Raw genomic sequence first — 18,619 nt, 5'->3', positions numbered from 1 at the left:
GACTTTGGGGTGACAGCTCAGGTCACCATCCCAGAGTCTGGGCATCGAGCCCTGCTCAGTGGGGAGCCCGCTCCTCCCCCTGCTCATGCTCTCCCACTCTCTCTCTCTCTCTCTCTCAAATAAATAAATAAAATCTTAAAAAAAAAAAAAAGACAATGACTTTTTCTTTAAGAGAGGGCACCTTCCCTTTGATGAATTCAAAGAGAACACACACTGGTTCTGAGCTAAAGCAGATAAAAAAATATAACTTCTACACTACTAACTGCGGGTCCTAATCTTGTCTCGCTATATAGCAACCATTCCCTATAAGCAGATTAATCTAAACTAAAAAATCAAGGAAACAGCAAAGAAATTAGCACGAAGAGAATTTCTGAAGCCTTTACTCCTCCTGACTTTCCTACACTCATCCGACATCACCTCCAGTAAACTCTTTTGCTCTCTCACTCTGCTGAGTCTGTACAAAGTATGGGCTCCCTTCCACCAAGACTTAAAGAACTCTAAATTTTATAAAACGCGGGATCTTCCTATGGCATGACGTCATGGCTCATGACCATGATCATTAACAGCTGTTCCCTTTGGAGGTGACAGTGGGGACCAGACAGATTCCTGTCACAGGAGCGGAGGGGAGAGTCCACGCTGACACACTGACAGCCCTTTGCACTCTGCAGGCCCCAGTGTGACCTGTGATCCTCAGTGGAGGGTGTCACGTTAGCCCCGATGTGTCATCACAACATCTTGGGCCAGTTGCGAAAAGTTGTAAAAGTCACAGAGAAAACAACCTCTGGAGACAAAAAAAAAAAAAAAAAAAAAAAAAAAAGAATAAGAAAAAGAAAAACCCCAATTTCCAAAGAGACGCAAGGGGAAGAAAGAGAAAGGGTCTGTGGCGGGCCTTCTTAGCAAGGGAAAAGAGCTGTAAGCCATCGCAGAGGCCACAAGGCCGCTCATCAGGCAGGGAAACTGAGGCTGCCATCAGGACACAGGTGACCAACCAGGCTCCAACAGGCAGCCCAGAGCACCTTCAGAGGGCGGCTCCGGGGCGCAGAGGGGGCCGCAGGGGCTTTCCCGGGCTCCCAGCGCCGCCAGCTGGAGTCTCAGGGCCGGTGCTGCTCCCCAGCTGGGTCACAGGTGGCCTGCAGGTCCGCCCCGCTCACACGGGCCCCCGGGTGCGCCCCCCCAGCGCTCTCTGGGTGGGGGGGCCCCAGACCTCGCCCCCAGCTGCCTCAGGAACCCCGGGGCCCACTCCGCCCCCCCAGGGGCCGCCCCGTGCGCGCCCCCCCGCCCGGTGTCAGGAACCACCAGCGCGTGCCCCCGGCCCCAGGGACCCCCAGATGCTGCCGCGTCCCGCCCCCACGACCCCCCGGGTGCCCGCCGCGCCCGGGGCCCCGGGGCGCGCCCTCCCCGCTCCTCGCCGAGGCTGGCGGCGGCTGGGGGCGGCGCGGCCCGGACCCAGGCGAGGCCCAGGCGCCGCGGCCGCAAGTGCGACGTGTCACAGGCCCCGCGGGCTCCTCCTCCCGCCGCCGCGGCCACTACGGCAGCGGGGCCGCCCGCGGGCTGGGACACGGGCGCCCAGCGAGCCTCTCCACGCCCGGCGGCCGCTACCTTGTTGGTCGGCACGGAGCGAAGGCGCCTGAAGATGCTCAGGATGTCCTGCTTGCTGGGGTCCCCCATGGTCGGCGGAGACGCGAGGCGCAGCCGGCCCGGCCAACCGGGAAGGGCCGAGCGGGAGCGGTTGCCGCCTCCGGGAGACAGACGGCGGCCGAGGGGGCGGGGCTGCGCGTGACGGTCAGGCCACGCCCCCACAGGCCACGCCCATCGAGGCCACGCCCACCACCGGGGCTCACGCGCCGCTCTCTTCTCGCGGCCTCGCTCAGCGGCTCCGCCCACTCGAGCCCCGCCCCGGCGCCGCCCGCGCGTGCGCAGGAGCCCGGCGCCGCTCCTCCCGGCGGTGGCCTGAGGGGTTCGCTGCGGGGCCGAGCCGGGCGAAGCTGGGTCAGGCCGGGGTGGGCTCCCGCGCGCTCGGCCGTGGGGACCCGCCCCCGCCGGAGCTGCTCGGCCGCCGCTTCGACCCACGGAGTGAGGCGTGGCCGAGGTCTTCTCACCTGGTCCCCCCGAGCGCGCAGCATCCCTGCAGGAGCCAGGCGGGAGGCGCGAGGGGAAGGACCCACCTGCCGCCATCGGATGCCCGATTTTCTCTGGTCGCCTTTATTGCTTTTTCTTTTTTCTTTTGCATTAAGCTGAAGCCGAGCCCTGGATGGGAAGCCTCCACCGCCCGAAGATCGGTTTCCTTCAAGTACCTGTTTGGGTGTCGGGTCAGCGAGAGGTCGCAGTCGTCTTGAGGCTCAGTCGGGACCGGTGAATCCAGACCCGAGGAGCAGCGGGACGTGCCCGGCGGCTGCCAGTCACGGAGGGGCTTAAAGTCGCGGAGGAAGGTGGGTGCTTCCCCAGAACTGCCGCCCGAGGCTGGGTGGTGCAGGGCGAGGTCAGGTTCACCTCGGCTCCAAGCCCGACTCGCCCGCCCCCTCCTAGCTGTGCCCTTGGTCAGGTCAGTCCTCTTCCCCAGAAAGCCTGGCTTGCTCCTCTGTCGGTGCAGTGGGCGCTACAGATAATCAGTGCCCGACAGCATGAGGGAGCCCTGGAAAAGCCTTTGGCTGCGTCTTTCCCACTTTTAGAAGCAGGGAATGCTCACTCAGCCTGTCCGGGTAGATACCCTAAGGGGAAGTTGGAAGTTTGCAAGGATGTGGACTCAGATAAACCCAGGGTTGGACCTTTTCCAAGGAAGGGAAATTTATTACCTAACAGAACAGTAAGTCACTGTTGCAGAGGGCTGTGACCCAAAGTTCTTCCTTCTGTTGAGTCAGAAGCATATACTCTTGTACTCTGTGTCCCCCTGTGACACTGATGCATGCCGGCCGGTCCCAGGACCCGGAGGGAGTCCTGCAGGACCAGCCAAGAGGGTCCTTGGTTTTGTGCAGGATAGAAATAAAACTCTAGCTGAGAGGAAGTGAGAGCAAAGTTTATTAAATAGCATAAGTGAAGGGTGCCTGGGGGGCTCAGTGGTTGAACATCTGTCTGCCTTCCGCTCAGGTTGTGATCCTGGGGTCCTGAGATGGAGCCCCACATCACGCTTTCTGCAGAAAAGTTGCCTGTCCCTCTGCCTATATCTCTGCCTTTTTCTCTGTCTCTCATGAGTGAATAAATAAAATCTTAAAAAAATAAATAAATAGCATAAGTGATAGAGCATAGCAGATGGAGTGTCTGGGAGACTTAGGAAGAGAGAGTCCGTCCTTTGCTCGGGGTTGGGGTTTTTATTGAGGATTGTGGTCTGGTGTGCATGTCTCAGGCATTCCAGAATTGGTCCAAACAAGGACCAGAACTCAAGTGTCCTCCGTCAGTCACTTATGCCCTGGAGCCAGGGATCTTGGCATCCAGGTATCTGCAGCCCCAGGGTCTTGGAAGATTTACGTGATGACCCTGGCTGGTCAGTCCTTGGATGTTATCTTTTGTGCTGGAGGTCTCCAAGGAAATCATTAACTTCTTGATCTTAACAAAGAGGACATACATTAAGGCATGTGTAAGGGGGGGGGGGGGTGCGAGTCCTAGCGAGAACAGAAGCAGGAAAAGGAGCAAAATGGGGTCCCTTCAGTTTCCCTGTCTCAGTATTGGTTTGGCCCTACACAGAACACCTGGCATGTTTATGAGGAACAGTCATAGCCCTTCTGATGGGAATGATGATTACTATTTGGAGCTGAAAGCTTACTTACCAAGTTACATATTGGATGCCGGGTATTATATACTCTACAACATAGAGATCCCCAAGTGATAAGGGAGCAGAAGGCAGCTGGGCACAAAGCACAAGATGACACCTCACACACACAACACCCACTGTGAGATAAGTGTGGCATTACTCAGGTACTTCTCGATGCCCCAAAACTAAGGGAAGGGAAAAAATCAAATGATTAACTGATAAAGATCACAGTCCTGCAGGATATGAGTCTCTATCAGTTTACCAATGTCTTAGTGATATACAGGGAAAGAGCATTCTTTTTTTTTTTAAAGATTTTATTTATTAATTTGAGAGAGAGATTTCAAGCTAGAGAGAGAGCATGAGTGGGAAGGAGGGGCAGAGGGAGAAGCAGACTCATACTGAGCAGGGACCCCAATGTAGGACTCAATCCCAGGACTCCCAAAATCATGACCTGAGCTGAAGGCAGACGCTTAACCAACTGAGCCCCGCAGGTGTTCTGGGAAAAAGCATTCTTATCAATAGCCTAATTTTTAGAGACCCATAACTCAATTTCCTGGAGTCCTAACATCACCCTCCCTTCCATGAATGATGTGGGAAACAGAGCATAAGGAAATGTAAACAGGGATTCCTGGGTGGCTCAGCGGTTTGGCACCTGCCTTCAGCCCAGGGCGTGATCCTGGAGACCCGGGATCAAGTCCCACGTCGGGCTCCCTGCATGGAGCCTGCTTCTCCCTCTGCCTGTGTCTCTGCCTCTCTCTGTGTCTCTCATGAATAAATAAAATCTTTAAAAAAAAAAAAAAAAGGAAATGTAAACAAAGTTAAGTTTCTTTAACACCTGCAGCCTATTGACAAGGACTTTAATAGGAAAAGTACAACATTCCTCCAGGAAGCCCCCAACTGTCTTACTAGAAGGAAAAACCACCTTAACTCAGCAGTAGCCAGGCCTCTGCTTTCATGTAAATCTTGAGTATATCACAGTCCTTTTGTCCACCTCCCTTTTTCCTCACCTCCCCCAACTCCCAAGTCTATAATCAACGACTCTTCACAACCCCAGGGCAGCAGCTCTTCTGCGCAGGGGTTCTGTTCCCTTGCTTTAATAAAATCACCTTTTTGCACCAAAGACCTCTCAAGAGTTCTTTTCTTGGCCGTTGGCTCCTGACCGCACCAACATTTCAAAACTAGACCTCACCAGCATGCTAAAACCACATCACGAGGAGAAGAAAAAACGGGCAGTGAAGTACAGACTGTCTATAGGAGGAGAAATACCGGTGTATGCACATCACTGGCTCATCTGTCATCTGCTTAAGTGTTCTTCACAGAACTTATCACCACCTAACATGACAATATGTAACACTATATATATATTGCTTCCCTTCAGTCGAACATAAATTTACTAAGATCAGATCTGTTTTGTGTACCTCTGTCCGCAGCACCTAGAACATGCCTGGCACACAGTGTGCATTCAGTAAAGATGTGTGGGATAGGCTTAGACAAAGCTACAAAGAGCACCATTCCCAAGCATACTGATGAGAACAGACTGGATAGTCTACAAAATCATAAGTCTTCTTAAGCCTGTCAGGTGGCTAAGGTTGCAAATCAACCAAGTAAACCGAATTCTGAAGAGAATTGAGCGCCCCCAAAGATAGGAGCAGTGGAGAAAGGTGGCCACCATACAAGTGGGCAAGAGGAAATAAGTTGAAATTTTAATGAATCTGTAAAGGCCAGGTGTGGGCTGGCATGTCAGTCTGAAATAGCATGAGGCCTCAGATACAAAAAGTACATTCATTCACGAGTTCTTTTCCATAAACTTCCATGAGAAATTGTTCTTCATAAGAAAGATGGAGGCACGGGGCACCTGGGTGGCTCAGTGGTTGAGCATCTACCTTCGGCTCAGGGCGTGATCCCGGGGTCCTGGGATCCAGCATCAGGCTCCCTGCAGGGAGCCTGCTCTCCCTCTGTCTGTGTCTCTGCTTCTCTGTGTGTCTCTCATGAATAAGTAAATAAAATATTTAAAAAGAAAGAAAGAAAGATGGAGGCAAAGACACTTGAGAGAAACCCCTCGGCCAGTCAGGTGTCCAGCTGTTGTTGGGGGATGGGCACAAAACCCCACCCACATCCCTTCTGGAACACAAGAGCAGCCAACCCTGAACCCACAGTGTTCAAAGATCCATTGCTGCCAGAGGAGGAGTAGAAGCAAAACCCAGTTACACCAAATCCAAAAGCTAATAAGAGATCCTCTCACCCTCAGAAGAGGACAAAAATTCATTACTACAGACTTAAGAAGAACAATACAGAGGGAACCAGTCATGAGGCAGGTGTGCGTTGCCTGCTGTGCACCGTCCCTGTTTACCTTTCATGAAGACATCCTGGGGTGCCTGTGGCCAAGCGAAACACCATTTAGTCTATTTAATTCATTCAGTTAAGCAAGAACTTGCCGAAAGCCAGATGCCACTTCAAGGAAAGACTAGACTTGCCTAGACAGTCGTATGATGAATCACAGAGTGAGAATAGGCACAGATCTCGCACCTCGCCCCTGGAGGACACCAGGGAGCGTTAGTGCTGAAGAGAAAACAGGCGCATGCTGTCTCTTACCCCGTTTCTGTACAGATCAGGTGCATTTGAAAATGAGCACATGGAATCATGAGTGACATTATCTGATTTCCACAAACCCCTACAACACTCAGGCAGTGCGCACTTAGATTCACAAATGCCCCGTTTTAAGTGTTTAAGGTAAAACACTTACTGATCTTTGCTTGTTATTGAGTTGATGTTCTTGACTGATTTCTTAAAACAATGTCAGCTGGGGCCATTACCTCCTTTAATGGGATGAACGATTTGGTGTAATAATTGTGCATTGCTGTAGTATTTGCAATATTAAAATATTAGCAAAAATAATTGCGAAATGAAATGAAACCTGTGTGTGTACCAAAACCTGATTGTTTGTAACAAGTGCATTTGTCATTATCAAAAACTGGAAACGCCCCCAATAATCCTTCAGCTGGCTCAGCAAACATGGGGAGTTCATTCCACGGAGACCACCTACAATGAGAAGGACGTTTACCCCGATGATGTGTGAAACCACATGGATGGATCTCGAATTAATTATGGGAAGCAAAAGAAGGGGAGACAAAGCCTGCAAACTGTATGATTCCATTCATAGGACATTCTGGAAAAGGCAAAACTATAGAAACAAAACAGATCAGCAGTTTCCCAGGGTTAAGGATATAAGGAAAGGTTGAATTATGGAGGAACTAGGACAAATTTGGGCAGCAATGGGACAGTTCTATTTCTTGATTGTGATGATTACATGACTTTTTCTGTTTTGCTTTTTTTTTTAAGATTTATTTATTTATTCATGATAGAGAGAGAGAGAGAGAGAGAGGCAGAGACAGAAGCAGGCTCCATGCCGGGAGCCCGACGCCAGACTCAATCCCAGGACTCAATCCCAGGACTCCAGGATTGCGCCCTGGGCCAAAGGCAGGCGCTAAACCGCTGAGCCACCCAGGGATCCCCTGTGGTGTTTTTTTTTTTTTTTTTAAGATTTTATTTATTTATTCATGAGAGACAGAGAGAGACAAAGACACAGGCAGAGGGAGAAGCAGGCTCTCCGTGGGGAACATCATGTGGGACTCGATCCCAGGGCCCCGGGATCACACCCTGAGCCAAAGGCAGACACTCAACCACTGAGCCACCCAGGTGTCCCCATGACTGTGCTTTTGTCAAAACTGGACTGTACACTAAATGGGGAACATTTTACTGTATATATACACCTAAAAAATGAAAAAAAGAAGTGGGAAACAAATCCTCAGCGGTGTGGGACTTATGGCCCATGGAATACCATGCATTCTATTTTTAATCTAAGCATATTTAGGGACATGAGAAAATGCTCTTGAAATATTAAGAGAAGGGAACTGGGTGCCCAACTATGTTTATAGTATGAGCTCAATTTTGTAAAACACACACGATGACAACTACAACAGAATGCATGTGCTACACACATGCACATAGGGAAAAAAAAAAAGACTAGAAAAAATAATCTGGAATTACCACTGTGGTTGCCTCTGACCCCCGGACCGTGGGTGGCTTTGTTTTTCTGAATACTTTTGCTTAAATTCCAGATTTCTGTTTACAAATAAGTGAAAAGCATGGACATTGTTACTGGAAAATACTATAAAGGGGCAGAGGTGGCCCATTAGCTGCACATGGTCCGTTTGCCCAAGGTTTGCCCTGCTGATCCAAGGTTGTGGCGTTTGGGGCTGTTTGTGTTGTCACTGCCATGGGTTTCTGTGGCCTTCGGTGGCCACACGGTGTCTGCCCATCAGTTATCCTTTCCTTAAAGAGAGTGATGTTACAGAGCACCTGGGGGGGCTCAGTGGTTGGGCATCTGCCTTCGGCCCAGAACGTAACCCCGGGATCCCGGGATCGAGTCCCACCTCGGGCACCCCGCAAGGAGCCTGCTTCTCCCTCTGCCCGTGTCTCTGCCTCTCTGCATCTCTCAATAATAAATAAAACATTTTTAAAAATGAGAATGATGTTACTGACGCAGCTCATCTGTTCATCCGTTCCTCCCCTTGTGCACGTCCTAGCTCTTCCCACAAAGAATTTGAGGAGTCTGAAGCAGCATTATCTGAATTCCATTTGGATGGGCCAAAATGGGCTTCACTGGATCTTTTCAGTTTCGCTCTAGGAGCTTCAAGGGGAGAAGGTCTGGGGCCAGCTTGCTGCTCAGTCAAGTGGGGCCAGTGCTATGACTCCAGAGCCAGGGAGGACCTGGGGTCCCAGTGGGGGTCCCTGCAGCAGCGCCCTTGCAGCCCAGCAGCGCGGCCTAGTGGCGGGGCCTGTACTGCACCACCGCGTCCGAGGGCTCGCTGGGCTGCCGGGGGCTGTTGCACCCTGGGCAAGTCACCCAACCTGTCTGCGCCCCCAGCGCCTCGCCTGTAAAACTAGGGATAATAACATTTCCCTAGTTCATGGGGCTGCTGGAGGGTTGGGGGGTTTAGCCCAGGGGCTGGCACAGACGGAAATACAAACGATAAGCTCTTATTCCCATTTTACCAACAAGCAAACCAAGGCTTAGATTAAGTACTTCAGTCAGGCCCATGCTGCTGGTACCGTCACAGCCCAGTTGGAGCACGGGGAATATGACCTCACGGTCCATGCTTTTAACCATCGAACCCATTTTTATGCCTTTTTAAGACTGTTGAGTTTCAGGGGAGAAAATGTGGAAAACCCAGCCCCCTGGGTCGTTTCATACATGGACGGATACGTGGCTTGGAGGAGGCACTCGTGCCTGGGGACTGGTTGGGGAGGATCTGGAGTCTCGAGGTCGGCCGAGTTGGGATGGCCTTTGGGGTGAGACTACCTCCATAAGTGGCCCCCAGATTTGTGTGTTTTATCAAGCAGGTTCACACTCTAGACCGCATGCGATCATGAAAAAGGAAAGGCAGGAACCACTTCCTCATTTTCCAGATGAGGAAATGGAGGGTCAGGAAGACAGAGGGGCTTACCTGAGGACATGCAGCTCATCAGTGACACAGGTGCCCTTCTGACCCTGGTGGGACGCCTCTCCCTCTGCCACTGGCCTGCCACCTAACCTTCCCTGCCCCTGGCATGAGAGTCCTAGGAATAGTGAGGGATGGGATATCACATTGGCCTGTGTCCTTTGCTCCCTGCACTCTCTTGGGGCGTATCTGCCACTGCCTTGGCCAGACTGTGGGCGATCAGTGTCTGGGTCCCCAGGGCCCGGCTCCCGTGTCCCAGAGCTGGGTTGGGAGTATCTGCTGGTTATATGAACAAATCGAGGGGCACAAGGAATGGCTGGTATTTTGGGAGCTCTTCCTTGTGCTTTGAGACCGGTGGTCCCAGGTCAGCATCACTTGGGACACATTAGATTAGATATGTGAATTCCGACTCCATCCCCAACCTCGTGATTCAGAAACTTTGGAATGTGGCCCAGCAAGCGGGGCTGTAACAAATCCTCCAGGTGTACCAGGGCACCTGCTTTTTGGAGTTAGGCACTGGAGTTGAAACCCCAGCCCTGTCCCTAACTTGCTGGATGGCCTCACACAAATCATGCAACCTCTCAAGATTTGTTTCCTCATCTGCAAAGCGGTGTTCATGCATAACGAGGAGCCCTTATGTGACCCTTTGCAGAGAAAGGTGCTCAGCACCGGACCTGGCATGGAGCTGAAAAATGCTAAGCCCAAGGCTGGTGAGAAACAGTGGGCTGAGAAACTGTGCCGGGGTCAGCCTGGCTCCTCTAACTCTGCTCTGCAGTGGCCCCACCTGGTGCAGGATGACCTTGTATCTCGAGCAAGAGGCCCGTGAGATCTGGCTGGGCCCGGGTCTGGCCTCCCTGGGGCAGTGCTCCTGCAGGTGTGAAGGGATGCAGAGGGTGCCTGCCCAGCAAGGTCTCCCGCTTCTGGACACCCCCAGGGTCATCCCCACTTTGTGGAAGGTGAGGCTCAGGCACTTGCTTGGGTGTCGGGTCGCACACAGGTGGGGGGGGGTCCCTCCCCAGTTTGCAGTCCACCCTGACCTCTTGCCAGGCAGGGATGCTTCCCACTGGAAGTGCGGGGAACAGGTCAAGGACCCCATGGTACTGTGACCCCCAGAGCCTTGGAGCTGGGCTGGGGGCCCTGTTCGCCTTAATTTCCTGAGACTTGTAGGGTGGCATCCAGAATCCACCAGGTACACTCTCGGGACCATCCTGCCCTCTCCTCTGTGGTGTCAAAATGACTTGGACCCTCCCTGAGCTTCTGGAGTTCCCCAAAGGCAAACATAGGTCCTCTTTCGTTTTTCTCCTAGTCTTGCACACAGTAGGTACTCAATAAATGTTTGCTGGACGAATATGACCCGTGGAGAGGACCAGCAGATTCCCTGCCAGGAAGGGCTACTCAGGGGCAGGCCATGCTCGGCTCCCTCAACCACTCACTGTGACCATGGGCCCGTCACTCCTGCCCCCCGCCTGGCCTGCTTCCCCACGAGCAAGGCCGGGGGCGGGGCCGGGGGCCCACGGAGCCCTTCTCAGCCCCCAGCCCTGTCCGGGGGGGTCAAGGGGTCCCCTCCACGTCTGCCCCGAGGCCCTAGGAGCCGCACTGAAGCGGCCGCCCGCTCCTCGCAGGAGCTCAGGGGCCTCGGCTCGGCCGCTCAGAGCCACATCTCCGCCTGGGCGTCCGGGGCCTCGGCCCGCCGTCCTGAGGCGGCTGTGGGAGGGGCAGCAAGGATGCTAGAAGCTTCGGCTGGCGGGGAGGAGGGGTGCTCACTCGTCAGCACGGTAACAGGTAACAGGTCCGGCGCCTGGGTGCCCGGGGCTCCCGGGGGCAGCTGTGGGGCGAGTCAGGAGCCCCAATTCCCTGGGACCAGGGCCCCCGGGCAGAGGTGACCCCGCCGAGTCCGAGGGCCCCCCCTCCGGCTCTCCCCAGCCCTTCCTCACCTGCCAGTGGGGCAGCAGGGCGGGCGGCCCCCAGGAGCCCCACAGTTCTGTCGCGGGGCTGGAGGTCCTGGACATTCCGTGTCCTCCTCGCCGAGCGGGGGACTGCGGCCTCCCCATGGCGTTGGTGAGGGCCGGGCCACCAGGAGGCCGCTCCACCCCGTGGCGGCGACGCAGCTCCTCCCCGAGGCCCACACTCCGGAAGGGGCCCTGTCTGGAGGAGCGTATCTGGGCTTGGTGTTGGGCTGCGACAGCCCTTACATCTCTCCTTCCTCGCCTCCCTGGCCGCCTTTCAACACGGGCCACCCCAGTGAGGGGAAGGATCCCACAGGGACCTTGTGCCACAGACCACCCGGGACTCCCTGGGTGGGTGTGGCTCCTGGAGCCTCCGTGTGCTTCTCTGTAAAATGGGTTAGGAAGACAGCCCGCTCGGGGATGTCTGGAGATGGGCATGGTTGGTTTTGTTAAGATTTTGAGAGAGAGCAAGAGAGCGAGCAAGCACAAGCTGGGGGGAGGGCAGAGGGAGAGGGTCAAGCAGACTCCTTGCTGAGCAGGGAGCCTGACATGGGGCTCAATCCCAGGACCTCGGGATCATGACCCAGAGTGGAAGGCAGACCTTTAACCACCTGAGCCCCCCGGGGTGCCCCTGGAGATGGGCGTGTGATTCTCAGGTACGGTATGAGCAGAGCACAGGGCCCAGCATACAGCAGGTGCTCAGGGAATGTGTTCAAAGAAACCCAGTGATGGACGCTCTCTCCTCTGGGTCCTCCTGTTTGGACCTCAGGGAGGGAAGGCGGTGCCAGCCTGCTGTCCACACTGGGGAAGCCCAGGCCACAGAGTACCAGGTTCTGGGGAGAGTGGAATCGAGGGGCTTGGGTGCCTCAAATCCCCAACCTCTGGGTGGCAGGGCACACAAACAACCCTTCTGGCCGTGGTCTTATGCCTGGGATCTCACCCAGCTCCAGAGCTGGGAGATGCTGGCGTGGGCCTGAGGGACGCAGGGCTCCAGGCGGTCACACGAGATCAACTGTTTATTGATTCTTTTTTTCTAAAATACTATACATTTAAAGAAACTCCTAACTGAAAAGACTTGACAATTTTTGGTAAATCTGTAGCAAAGGAATGAGGATTTCTGCTGGTAAGTTGTCATGACAAACACAGACGCACATCCACTTTCCAAGCAAGACATCAAGCTCGCTGGAAACACTGAGAAAATGCATAGCTTGTGATGGCAGCGGCCATTTCCCCCATGTCTGGGTTACACAAAATAAAGGTTTTCCCGCCTTCCCTCCCCCCCAACCCCCTGCCCTGTGATTACAGTGTCACTCCTGCCCCAGCGCATCTGCTCCCGATGACCAAGGCCGCTCAGAAGAGACCCCTGTGCTCGAGGTGAGACCCAGCTTTCGTGTGCTCATGAGCAACAGAGGAGTGGAGCCTGCAGCTGCTGGAAAGACACGGGAGGTTTTACAGTGTTCTGCTACGGAAAGGACTGAGGCTGGTTTGGAGGGGGGCCCAGGGCTGGCCGGCCAAGACAGGCCTCCCCACAGCCGCCTCCACGGCACACAGACCCAGGCCCGCACGCCCCCAGCCCCGAGCTGGCCCAGCCAGGCCCGTGCCCGAATGTCACAGTCTTCAAGCAGTTTACAAATGAAACCCACTGTCAGAAACCATTAAATCTCATTCAAACAGTAGACGAACTCTTTAGATTCTCTGCATATCAAATAATATATACAGATATACACCGAGACGTGACCGTCTAATATAAAGCATCTTAACCTATAGACGCATGTGCTTCAGAAGTTAGTCTTACTCTTGAACCTTCCAAATCACTGATAAAATTGTTAACTTCCAAGTATGAAGTTTGGAACGCAAGCAGAATGAAAATAAGATTTTAAATATGGGGACATTTGGAGTACTACATAAGGTTGTTTCCGGGACTCACGGCAGATGCCTCCAGTGCGGAGGGCATTCACGACAGAAACCCAGCCGAGTGTGTCCCCACCTTTCCACTGCAACCTCTAGCCTCAAACACCGCCTGTCTCACTGAGCCCCGGCCTTGCGACTTGCCCCCAGCGCGGCCCGGCTGGTTGACAGTGCAGCATGGAGACAGGGGCTGCCTCGAGACTGGTGTGTATCACTTTGTGCCATAATTTAAGTATCAATAAATGGAAGAACAGGTATATAAAAAAGTATAACTGTACACAGCCTTTAAATTAAAAACCTCAAAGTCTTCACTCAGAAAATGGCATGTAAGTTTGTTCATTTATGTTGCGGGTGATGGGACTCGTCAGAGGAAGTAATCAGTGGAACAAGAATCAGTGGAACCCACCATGACTCAGGAGAGGAGGAAAGGCAAGGTCAAGAACAGACAGATCCATGATAAGCCGACACGCACAGTGAGCAGGACGGGGGAACGGGGCGAGTTCTGTTGTACTATTTTCCTGCACTCAGACCTCTCCGGCTACACCGCGTATGGAAAGGTGCCGAGTCCCAGGTGAAATGACCCAGCTCGTCTGCCTCTGAGAGACACCATGAAGCCAAGGGCAACGGAGCCATCAGGTTTTGCAGGAAAAGGAGCGGACGCTCGCACGGCCGGCTGCTACCGGAGTGCCGCTGCCCGGGGCCGACGGCCAACGGAGCTCCTGGGGCCCCTGCCTCCATCCTCCGCCAGCCAGCCGGCTGGCCCGTCACTGGATCGCCTCGACGTAATTCGCTGGGTACAGGCCGACCTGCCCGTTGTCCAAGCGTCCCTTGCACCAGCCCTGCTCATCCTCGTCCTCTATCTTGGTCAGCTCGTCCCCTTCAAAACAAGAAAGAAGCAGTCCTGGTGAGCGGGCACAGTCGCCCTACTAGCTCAACCCACCCCCAGCCTACAGACAGTTTTTAACTTGGGCGGGAGGGGCAGGCATTCTCTTGGGGATGGGGTGGGGCCAGACCTGCTTATTTCTCTACTAAATTGCACTTTAAAGGGGCCTCGGAGAGGTCTCGCACAGGGTCCCTAAAGCCAGCAGCTCCTACAGACACTGCAGAATTAAATGTCATGGGCTCCGTGCTTCCCAATCATCCCAGGCTGGGTCGGAGGAACCCTTTCTGAGCGGCTGTGCCACCCCCCTTGCCACCCTCTCCTGCTGTCCTCTGCCCCAAGCCCACTCCACCTTCTCACTCTCCTCTGGCACCTGTTATCCTGACTCAGTGTGACTGAAGTGGTTGCGGTGGGAGGGGCAGGGACCCATCAGTCTAAGCCCAGCCCCCAGCTCAGGGCATTCATCCTCTGACTTAAAGAAATCATCCCTTCCCAATACAGTGAGATGGAAGCCATTGGCACAGTTCTGGAATCTCCCCATGGTGTTGTGTGTTAGCATCATTTGATTCCGCTTGTCTGTTCAGACATGAAGGCCAGGCCCGGGCAGGGGAGAAGGTACCCTGATGGGGGCGCAGATGGAGTCCTGGTCCTTCAAGGAGACAGACGGGGGCAAAAACCAAAGTGTGGTCAGGGCCCTGGTGGGGAAGGTCCAGGTCTGGCATCTCTCACTCAGGGCAAAAGAGCAGCCTAGCACCAGGGGCCGCTCGAGGAGCCACCTGGGGCTCTGGCCAGCGACCGCCTGCAGGGGCGCCGTGGGAACCCCGGAGCTCAGGCCTCGGTCCAGGCAAATGCCGGAAGTCTGTTAGCCCCAGGACAGCTTTTGCCTTTTGTTCAGCTTGGAGCTTTGCATTTCTCACTGGCATTTCGGTCACTGGCATTTGGGTCCCCTCTTCAGGCTTGGTGGCAATTTCTTCCCCAGGCAGTTATGCCTTGTGGAGGCGTTTCCCTGTCTCTCTTTGGTACAGCAGCTAAAGTGAAGAGGCCTGTGGGACTGATATCCAGAGCTACTGGATTCGAATCCCAGGGCCCCTGCTCATGGGCAACATACCCTGCCCCTGGGGCCAGGTTTCCTCGTCTGCAGACCGGGTGCTGGGAGGACTAAGTGAGAGCAGGGAAGGAGCCAGGTAGTGGCCAGCACCCAGTGAGCGAGAGCCGCCATCACTCCCATGTGAGGGATGGCTTTCCTCCAGCCTCCGGGCCACTCTTTCAGCACCGGTTCCCATGCAGATCTAACTCAGCAACACCAGCAGTGAACATGGGGCAAAAGTGAGCACGGGAGGGCAAAGCTCCATCTTCTCCTGTCCATCCTGCTCACTGTGGACCCCTGGACAGTTGGTGTTTCCCTTGTCCGAGCTCTGTGACGCTCACAGGGGCTGGAAAGGGCCCAGGGAAAGGTTTCTCAGGCACCTGAGACCCAGAGGAGCAGAGGGCACTGGAGCGGGCGTGCTACCAACTGAAGAAAACAGTGCTGGCTGGGCGGATGTCGCAACAGAAGAGACAAAACACAGTGAAGAGGGGAGCTTTGAGGATGTAAAATGTGAACTGGTGATTTAAAACATTGGTTTGAATCAGTTCGCTTTTAACAATTCACTTGGAGCAAAAAGAAACATTTATATCCATAAAACTGCAGACAAATCCAACAACTAAGATGGAGAAAGAATTAGAAATTACAATGAATAAACCAACTGACGAAGTTAGGGAAGAATGACTCCCAGGTGTCAGAAAACCTGGACAAAGTCGAGTTCAGGTGCATATGAACTTCCTACAACCAACAGGGGTGCCTGGTGACCAACCCTGGGCTTGAGTGTCTGAGGCCAGCTGCCCGGCCTGTGGAGCAGGGGCGGGGGGCAGGAGGCCGATAGGCACAGACACGGCCCTCCGGCCCACAGTCGGCTGAATGCAGGGGTCTGTCCCAGTGCAGGGCGGGTGTCAGCCTGTGCGTGCTGCCTTCCAGCCCGGCCTCCCACTCAGAGGTGTGATGGCGGGTCTGGGATGGCTTTGAGGAGGGGACAAGGCAGGAGGACCTGGCTCTCTGTGGGCCCCCTCTGGCACCAGGCACCTGTGCTTCCTCCTCGGACACACTCTAACATAGTGCTTTCAAGCTAATGGTTGAAACCCATTTTAGCGAATTGCAACTAGCATAGAAAAAAAAAAAAAAAAAAAAAAAGACAAAGCCCAGAGAGTCTGTGTACACAGAGCTCCCATGATCTGGATGCAAAGTGTTCTGTAAAACGAAGTTCAGGTACTGGCAACAAAGGTGTGCCGGTAGTAGAAAGTATACCATGTGGCTGCAGGGGGAAGGCTCAAAGGCACCCAAAGATGAAGCTGAGTGGCCCAGAGGTACTCAGTGTGGTCCCGGGGTCTGGGCAAGGTGGCTCGCCAAGGGCTCCTCTGCCAGCTGGGGTCTCTGGAGAAAACCTTCCCCTGGGGACCCACAGGCTGGCTGCTTCCACCTGGGAAGCACTTGGGAAAACAGCTGGTGCTGGCGATGAACATCCCCTGCCCCAGTGCCCTGCTGTGCCCAGCCCTCCATCCTGCTGGGACTGGTGCCTTGGGCAAAAGCACCAGGGCACTCTTCATGCCTTCTAAGGTTTGGCACTGAGCATCTGCTGCTTTTGAAATGTTGGAGGACGACCCACAGATGCAGCTAGCAGGAATTTCCCAAACTTAAAAACAAAACAAAACAAAACAAAAAAAACTCCCCTAGCAGGTTGGAAGCATTCACCCCAGGTGCCAGTCGGGGAGCCCACCTACCAGCCTTGAAGCTCAGCTCATCATGCTCCTGCCCTTCGTAGTCATAAAGGGCCCGGACCCGCACTTCCGTCCCCGAGGTGGTGTCCTCGTCAAATGGGTTTGAGTCCCCATTGGCATCCGTGGAGGAGAACGGGTTGTTAGATTCATCATCCGACCAGTCAGTGGGGTAGCTCTGGGTCTTCTCATAGCTGCTCACACTGCAAGAAAAAGGGTGGACCCAGGGACCCTGAGTATGGGACTGACAGAGGCACGAGGCCCTGCCTGGAGGCTCAGCCCCTGCCCAGGGAGGCTGCAGGAGCCCCGGGGCCCGGCGAGGGACCTCCTTCCGCAAGAGCACAGCCCCTCAGCATCACAGTGCAGTCAGGCTCCCCGCAGGGCTGCCCAGCACACCCGTCTTCCTGTGGTGGTGTGCCAGGGCCTCGACGAGGGTTAACGGAGGACAGAGAAAGAACAACTACAGATTGTTAATAGGTGCCCCCCTCCCTGAGAAATCGAGAAGCCAGAGACCGTCCACCAGCCGGCAGCTGAGCCACCTCCTGCAGGCCCCATGCATTGCTGTGAGTGCCAAGGGGGCAAGAGCCTGGATAGAGAGAGAGGAGACACAGAGAGCGAGCGAGGTGGGAACCAGAGGGAAACGTTTGTTCACCAACTTTTTGGCCTTAATGTCCTCCTTCTCACTGACGGTGCTCCCCGTGTCGTCCTCATCCTCGAAGGGGTTGTAGCTGGACAGAGACTGCGCTGACCGTGCGGGGTTGCTCGGGACACTAAGGTCACTATGGGGAGAGAGAGAGCTTTCAGGGGACCCCAGCTCAGCACCCTGCTCCGGCCCTGGATGCTCCCAGCTGCAGGATCACAGGGCCAGGGGCTGAAGGGGCAGACTGGCTCCTCACCCAAGAGGAGGATTTGTCATTTGAGCAGAAAGAACATTTTAGCAAAAACACTTAGTGATATTCTGGGTGGTTAAACACATTTAAAGCGTCTAAGGAGAACAGCAGGTCCATTTCCCTTCTTGCCTGTGGGTGTGGTCTATCCTGAACAGGAGACTGGGGTGCGGACAGGCTGCCGCCGGAGCACAAGTGATGTCCGGCTTGTGGCTTCTCCCCACAGTCTTCCCATCTGGGCCTGTGGCCAGCACTGTGATGCTGGGAGCTGGCAGCCAGCCTGTGGGGCTCAGTGCCCCCCTGCTGAGAGCGAGAGGGGCTCCTGGAGCTCTCCAGACCCCACAGCGCAGCATTCCCCTCCTTCTAACTACAAAGGCTCCTAAGTCCTCCTCCCTGCTTCTTCTGGGGCTAGAGCTTCCAAAATCAGCTCCCAAACCTGCTAAACAGCCCTTTCTAAGAAAGAAGGACCCCTTTGTGCTTCAGAGAGAGAACATCCATCTGCATAACTGTATCAGCCGTCTACTGTGAGCCAGGCCCCAAGGGGATGGACCTGAGGGAGATCGGACCCAGGCCCAGCCTGAGGGCCGACAGCCAGGATGCAGTGAGTGTGCGTGCTGTGGAACAAAATAAGACGGTAAGAGCCCTGGCGCCACACCGTGCAATTCAGCTGCAAGGTGGGGCTTGTGGGGCCAGGACCACCTCCAGCCTCCAAGTCAGGGGGACTGCATGTGGCTGGCACTTGAGCGCTGCACAGAGAGCTGGAAGGAGAGGGGAGAGGAGAGGAGGAAATGCCTCAAATGCTACTAGTGACCTCAAGGGGCCGGCAACTGCCTCATGGCTTCAGGCCCGGAGAGGGGCGCTCGACCCAAGCCTGCCCACTGCCACACTGGAGCTGCATGTCTGAGACCACTAGGCCTTCCTCTCTCCCCAGCACCTTTCTCTTT

General features: G+C 54.7%; 2 protein-coding genes across 10 annotated transcripts in view; both read right to left on the bottom strand.

Moving 5' to 3' along the window:
- The window catches only part of ARFGAP3 (ADP ribosylation factor GTPase activating protein 3), a 51,307-nt gene extending 49,532 nt beyond the window's left edge, over positions 1–1,775 (bottom strand). The window contains exon 1 of the mRNA XM_038550315.1: positions 1,600–1,775. Coding sequence (XP_038406243.1) covers positions 1,600–1,668 — 69 coding nt within the window. The 5' untranslated portion in view covers positions 1,669–1,775. The remainder of the gene's footprint in view (positions 1–1,599) is intronic.
- A 10,415-nt stretch (positions 1,776–12,190) lies between these two features.
- Positions 12,191–18,619, bottom strand: part of PACSIN2 (protein kinase C and casein kinase substrate in neurons 2) — a 136,692-nt gene continuing 130,263 nt past the window's right edge. For 7 of the 9 annotated variants that reach the window (XM_038550311.1, XM_038550314.1, XM_038550313.1 and 4 more), the window contains 3 exons: positions 17,445–17,567; positions 16,795–16,991; positions 12,191–13,977 (listed from right to left, as the gene is read on the bottom strand). In XM_038550311.1, coding sequence (XP_038406239.1) covers positions 13,865–13,977; positions 16,795–16,991; positions 17,445–17,567 — 433 coding nt within the window. In that variant the 3' untranslated portion in view covers positions 12,191–13,864. The remainder of the gene's footprint in view (positions 13,978–16,794; positions 16,992–17,444; positions 17,568–18,619) is intronic. The other 2 variants (XM_038550308.1, XM_038550309.1) reach the window with 1 other exon arrangement.

This window comes from Canis lupus, chromosome 10, assembly GCF_011100685.1.
Source record: "Canis lupus familiaris isolate Mischka breed German Shepherd chromosome 10, alternate assembly UU_Cfam_GSD_1.0, whole genome shotgun sequence".
Classification (NCBI taxonomy): Eukaryota; Metazoa; Chordata; class Mammalia; order Carnivora; family Canidae; genus Canis; species Canis lupus.
This window is presented reverse-complemented; position numbering and strand designations above follow the sequence as displayed.